This window comes from Bombina bombina, chromosome 7 (genome assembly GCF_027579735.1).
Source record: "Bombina bombina isolate aBomBom1 chromosome 7, aBomBom1.pri, whole genome shotgun sequence".
NCBI lineage: Eukaryota > Metazoa > Chordata > Amphibia > Anura > Bombinatoridae > Bombina > Bombina bombina.
The window spans coordinates 505,173,253-505,180,047 of NC_069505.1; the positions used below are offsets into that span (position 1 = coordinate 505,173,253).

Genomic DNA, 6,795 nt, shown 5'->3' on the forward strand with positions numbered 1-6,795 from the left:
AGTACACAAGTAACGCAGAAGTTATGCCCCCTGCACCACACCTCAGCAAAACTGAGTTGCCCATCTAATATGTTTTTTGTGTGCTAGAAACACAATATAACATAAAAACAATGAAACTGCAGAATGTATTAGAAGTATTGTTTTATTCCAGTCGCCGCAAAGGGGAGACCGATGGAAGATAATTGCAAATATATGTGTACAATGTAAGGGCTTAACTAGAACCTCTACACCTGCCACTCTGCACCAGTGCTAGTTTTTATTTGTCCGTTCCTCCGGTTCCAGTAAAACCTGACTATGCGCTAAGCACTCTTCCTATCAGGACAGAATGCACAGATGGATTCAATCACTCAAGATGGGGTCCGTGAGTGACACAATACAAGCGCAGAGAAAGTGGCGTGCAGCATTAAGATCCGCCCATCGTGGGCGTAGCCAAAAAATGGAACCATCTCCAGATCGGTATATTTCAATGTTAAAACCGCCGGGAGAACCCCTCAGTCTTATAATCATGGCGCGCAGCACTAATGTCCGCCTATGTGCTAAGCGCTTTACATATTTGGGCAGATTGCGCAGATGGATCTAGTCACTCAATATGGGGTCCGAGAGTGACACAATACAAGCGCAGATAAAATCGCGCGCAGCATTAAGATCCGCCCATCGTGGGCGTTGGCAAAAAAACGTAACCATCACAATAAAGAGCCCAATCTGTTATCTTAGCCCTTGATTATGTGATAGTCAGTAATGTAGTGCTCACTTTCTTCTTAGGGATTGTATCCCCAGAAAATATTAAAGTTAGCACTTACCTTGAACTTCTGCCTGACTGCAAGGCAGCGCACAGGCTTGAGAGGTCCTCTCCCTCAAATCGACCTGTGGAGAAATAGAATGCTGAGTAAGCTGTACCTCAGACTATAGGATATAGGGCAGCATAAATATATGTGAGGCGCAGTGAGAATTATGTCTCACAAGTTCCCATTGTTCTAAAGCCACCAAAGCTCTACTGAAGAGACTGATATGGACTACAGCTACACCCTAGAACAAAGCAGCACAATCTTGTACTACATTAAAAATAACAAACTCTTAATTGAAGAATCTAATCTAACACCTCACTTTACCTCTTCCTATCACTAACGTAGGCAAAGAGAATGACTGGAGTGGGAGGGAAGGGAGGAGCTATTTAACAGCTCTGCTGTGGTGCTCTTTGCCTCCTCCTGCTGACCAGGAGGTGAATATCCCATTAGTAATTAGGATGATCCGTGGACTCATCGTGTCTTAAAAAAGAAATATGTGCTGCCCTTATATGTCAAAATATACAGTCATAAACACATACAAGCAGGCACACAACCCACAGTGTTTCAAGCTTTTGCGAGCGAAGAATAAACCCAAATTTGTCTTTAATGATTGCATGAATATTTTAATCAACTTTATATTTTACTTCTGCTACCAAATGTTCTTTGTTCTCTTGGTATCTTTTGTTAAAAAGCAGGGCTGTAAGCTCAGAAGCGTGCATGTTGTGTGCAGTTTTACAAGCATGTTATCAATTTGCAAGAGTGCTAGATGGCAGCACTATTTTATGCTATGCAGTGCTTCAGATGCTACCTAGGTATCTCTTCAACAAAGAATATCATGGCAACAAAGCAAATTTGATAATAGAAGTAAACAGGAAAATTAGAAAAGAATGTTTTTTTGGTTTTATACCGCTTTAATACTGCTGCTACTTCACCTGTCTGCTTCCTAAAGAGTGACAGATTTAAAGTGAGGGTCAATTTAGTTGAATCAGTGCCTGGTTTTTAATAATCCTAATAAAAACAAGGGCACTTGAATTCATCAAAATTGCATTTCACTCGTTTTCTTCAAATACTTACCTTTTAATCCTGACAGCCGCTGCAGTGCTTCCTCCGCCCGTCACAAGCCCTCTTCCCGGGTCCAAAATGACGAATCCAGCTTCTTCCAATCAAGGCTTTGCCTAAGGCCAAGATTCCCGGGGGGGGGGGGGGAGCCGTGATTGGAGGAAGCTGGATTCGTCATTTCTTACGTATGAAGAGGCTTCCGATGGTCGGGGGAATCGCTGGAGTGGCTGTGAAGATTAAAAGGTAAATATTTGAAGAAAATTAGTGAAATGTCAATTTTAATGAATTAAAGACTCTTGTTTTTAGTAGCATTATTAAAAACCAGGCACCGATTCATCTAAATTGTCCTTCACTTTAAATCATTCTGACCTGATTGATTGACAGCAGCGGTATTGCACAAGTAGAGGCTTATGCACTGGAAAATGGTGATAGCAGATGCTGCTCACTGAGAGTGAACCTTGTCCGCCCGGCACATCATAAATAGAGCCCATAGGCAGAAATGTAGAAAACCAGATAACTTTAATCTTTTTTCTTATTTTAGGCAAGCGGATCTGTGCCGGAGAGGGTCTTGCGCGGATGGAACTCTTTCTTTTTATTAGCACAATATTACAGAGCTTTAACCTCAAATCCGTAGTGGACATTGAAGAATTAGATTTAACCCCTCAGATAAGTGGATTGGGGAGCGTTCCTCGTCCCTACAAAATCTGCTTCATCCCTCGATAATTAATATTGCAAAGATTATGTTCCAGACTACAAGTGGAGCGGTAACTTGGCTAGACTTTTATTTTTTGCGTTCATAGAGTAGTACGGGCTGGGCGAGAGGGACACCCGCCCAGGGCCCCGTGCTTTGGGGGGGGGGGGGCACGCACCATCATGGGTGAGTGTATGAGAAGGTGCAATCTATAGTCTGTATTTAGTTTATGAAGAAATGTTTATGGTATCAGGAGGTGTTATATATACTTTTATTCTTTATATACATAACACTCAATGTTAGGACAAGAGTGGGCCATAAGGAGGGCGGGGCATACAGGGGGAGGGGAATAAGGGCACTGGGCTGCGGGGCCCCACACATTTGTCTTGCCCAGGGCCCCGCAGATGCTAAGGGTGTCCCTACAAGTTGAAAGTAAAAAGTAAGCAGCAGCGTTAACATATTCTCCTCATAGATTTCAATGGAGCGTGCTGTTCAGAAAAACCTAACACCTATAAACCTGCGCTAACCCAAACTTATTTATTTATTTTAAACATTCCAATGTTCTTCACATTGAAATATTTGTATAATTATATATATATATATATATATATATATATATATATATATATATATATATATATATATATATATATATATATATATATATATTTCTATGTACATCTGTATATATACCTATACCTGTATAAATTTATATACTTATATAGGTATAGATATATATTTAAAAAAAATACTCAGATATATATTGTTTTTCTTTTTTTAGTGGATCTGTGTCTTGCTCTGACCCTATAGAAATAGAAATATTACATTTATTTCAATGTGAAAAACATTTGAATGCAGTGGCGTCACTAGTGGGGTGCGGGGGGGGTGCGGGCCGCACCTGGGTGACACCTTCCAGGGGGGTGACACAAAAAAATTTTTTATTTTTTTTATTTTATTGAAATTCAAAAATACACGTAGAGATGCATAGATTTTTTTTATTAGAGGGGCCGGCATTTGTGAACATTAGTGGGACTGGGGACTGCTAGCCTAAACCTGCCTGCCTATCTGTGCTCACTGCTCAGTGACGTGTGGAGCAGTGGAGTCACTCACTGCTGTGCTGTCTCTCTAAACGGGAACTAGGAAATCATGAGGGGGGTGCCTGGCACCTGACCGCATGACTGTCTGACACTGTCTCTAAAATGAAGGAGCCACGTATGATGCCCACCAGACCGGTACGGTTACGGTACACTAAGTGCACACTAAAGAGGTAGGAGGGGAGGGCGGGCGGGGGTCCGGGGGTGGACAGAGTGCAGAGGTGATTGGCCATAAGAAGCGGTAGGCACGCTGCCCAGGACTGTGCACTGACAGACTTGGAACAGAGTCAGAGAGCAGAATTTTTATAGTTTGCGCACCTAAACCTTTTCTTCAGTGGTTTATTTTAGAGTGCTCTGTTTATGTTTCATTTGATGCTTTGCTAAGCCAGGGAGCAGCTCTAGGCATGAGCTTTATAATTAATGCAGTGCAGTTTACATATTTTGTATGTGTGTGTGTCTGAGTTTTTGTGTGTGTGTGTCTCATTGTTTTTGTGTGTGTGTGTCTCAGTGTTTTTGTGTGTGTGTTTTTGTGTGTGTGTCTGAGTGTGTTTCCGAGTGTTTGTGTGTGCATCTGAGTGTGTTTTAAGTGTGTCTGAGTGTTTGTATGTGTTTTTGTATGTGTCTGCTTTCTGGGGGGGGTGACACCATAACTTACCGCACCGGGTGACACCAACCCTAGTGACGCCACTGTTTGAATGTCAAATATGCATAACTCAATTTGGGTTTAGCGCTGTAGGTCTAACGGGTTAGCGTGCTTGAAGAATAAGTTAGCTTAAGGCGCATAAGTAAATATTAAAGGGACAGTAAAGTCAAAAATAAACTTTCATGATTCGGATAGAGCATGCAAATTTAAACAACGTTTCCAATATACTTCTGTTATCAAAATAGTTTTTTTTTTTTTTGGTATCTTTTTTCGAAGAGTAAAACTAGGTAGGATCATACAAGCTCAGGAGTGCACATGTCTTTAGTACTCATTTTAACATTGTATAACAAAGCTACAAATAATGTTGCAAAACACGGCTGCCATAGAGAACTAAAGACACGTGTGCACTCCTGAGCATACCTACTTTTACTCTTTAATAAAAGATACACAGAGAACAAAGAAACATTGATAAAGGAAGTAAATTGGAAAGTTGTATAAAATTGCTGTTCTATCTGAATCATGAAAGTTTAAGACATCTGTATATATTATTTTTGTACATGATGATTGTATCAAATAATTTCTTATATTCATGTTGTTTCAAAATCATAAGAAAATAATAATTTACAGTTTTAATAACAGTTTCACTTTTGGATATATTTGTGTGCAATTTCTTTAAAAATCTCATTGTGACAAAAACATAAATTATGTAAGAACTTACCTGATAAATTCATTTCTTTCATATTGGCATGAGTCCATGAGCTAGTGACGTATGGGCTATACAATCTTACCAGGAGGGGAAATATTTCCCAAACCTCAAAATGCCTATAAATACACCCCTCACCACAGCCAAAATTCAGTTTTACGAATAGCCAAGTAGTGGGGTGGTTAGAAAGGAGTAAAAAGCATCAACAAATGAATTTGGAGATAATTGTGCTTTATACAAAAAAACTAACCACCATAAAAAGGGTGGGTCTCATGGACTCTTGCCAATATGAAAGAAATGAATGTATCAGGTAAGTTCTTACATAAATTATGTTTTCTTTCATGTAATTGGCAAGCGTCCATGAGCTAGTGACGTATGGGATAGCAATACCCAAGATGTGGAACTCCACACAAGAGTCATTAGAGAGGGAGGGATAAAATAAAAACAGCCATTTTCCGCTGATAAATTAAATCCACAACCAAAAAATAAAGTTTTTCTCATAAATGAAAGAAAAAAACTTAAAACATAAGCAGAGGAATCAAACTGAAACAGCTGTCTGAAGAACTTTTCTACCAAAAACTGCTTCCGAAGAAGCAAAAACATCAACATGGTAGAATTTAGTAAATGTATGCAAAGAATCTGATCAACTGAAGCTTCATTCTTAAAAGCCCATGACGTGGAGACTGATCTAGTAGAATGAGCTGTAATTCTCTGAGGTGGGGCCTGACCCGACTCCAAATAAGTCTGATGAATGAAGTCTTCCTAAAATCTTTAGTAGCTTCAACATATTATTTCAAAGCTCTTACCACATCCAAAGAATGCAAGGATTTATCCAAAGAATTCTTAGGATTAGGACACAAAGAAGGGACAACAAGTTCTCTATTAATGTTGTTGGAATTCACAACCTTAGGTAAGAATTTAAATGAAGTCCGCAAAACTGCCTTATCCTGATGAAAAATCAGAAAAGGAGATTCACAAGAAAGAGCAGATAATTCAGAAACTCTTCTAGCAGAAGAGATGGCCAAAATGAACAACACTTTCCAAGAAAGTAGTTTAATGTCCAAAGAAGGCATAGGCTTAAAAGGAGGAGCCTGTAAGGCCTTCAAAACCAAATTAAGACTCCAAGGAGGAGAGAATGATTTAATGACAGGCTTGATACAGACCAAAGCCTGTACAAAACAGTGAATATCAGGAAGCTTAGCAATCTTTCTGTGAAATAAAAGAGAAAGAGCAGAGATTTGTCCCTTTAAGGAACTTGCAGACAAACCTTTATCCAAACCATCCTGAAGAAACTGTAAACTTCTAGGAATTCTAAAAGAATGCCAGGAGAATTTATGAGAAGAACACCATGAAATATAAGTCTTCCAAACTCGACAATAAATCTTCCTAGAAACAGATTTACGAGCCTGTAACATAGTATTAATAACTGAGTCAGAGAAACCTCTATGACTAAGCACTAGGTGTTCAATTTCCATACCTTCAAATTTAATGATTTGAGATCCTGATGGAAAAACTGACCTTGAGACAGAAGGTCTGGCCTTAATGGAAGTGGCCAAGGTTGGCAACTGGACATCCAAACAAGATCTGCATACCAAAACCTGTGAGGCCATGCTGGAGCTACCAGTAACACAAATGATTGTTCCATAATGATTTTGGAGATCACTCTTGGAAGAAGAACTAGAGGCAGGAAAATATAAGCAGGTTGGTAACACCAAGGAACTGTTAACACATCCACCGCTTCCGCCTGAGGATCCCTGGACTTGGACAGGTACCTGGAAAGTTTCTTGTTTAGATGGGAAGTCATCAGATCTATTTCTGGA

The 6,795-nt window shown here is 39.6% G+C and overlaps 1 protein-coding gene across 1 annotated transcript in view; it reads left to right on the forward strand.

The window, feature by feature from the left end:
* The window catches only part of LOC128666902 (cytochrome P450 2C20-like), an 81,776-nt gene extending 78,685 nt beyond the window's left edge, over positions 1 to 3,091 (forward strand). The window contains exon 9 of the mRNA XM_053721713.1: positions 2,386 to 3,091. Coding sequence (XP_053577688.1) covers positions 2,386 to 2,567 — 182 coding nt within the window. The 3' untranslated portion in view covers positions 2,568 to 3,091. The remainder of the gene's footprint in view (positions 1 to 2,385) is intronic.
* Positions 3,092 to 6,795: the final 3,704 nt, after the last annotated feature.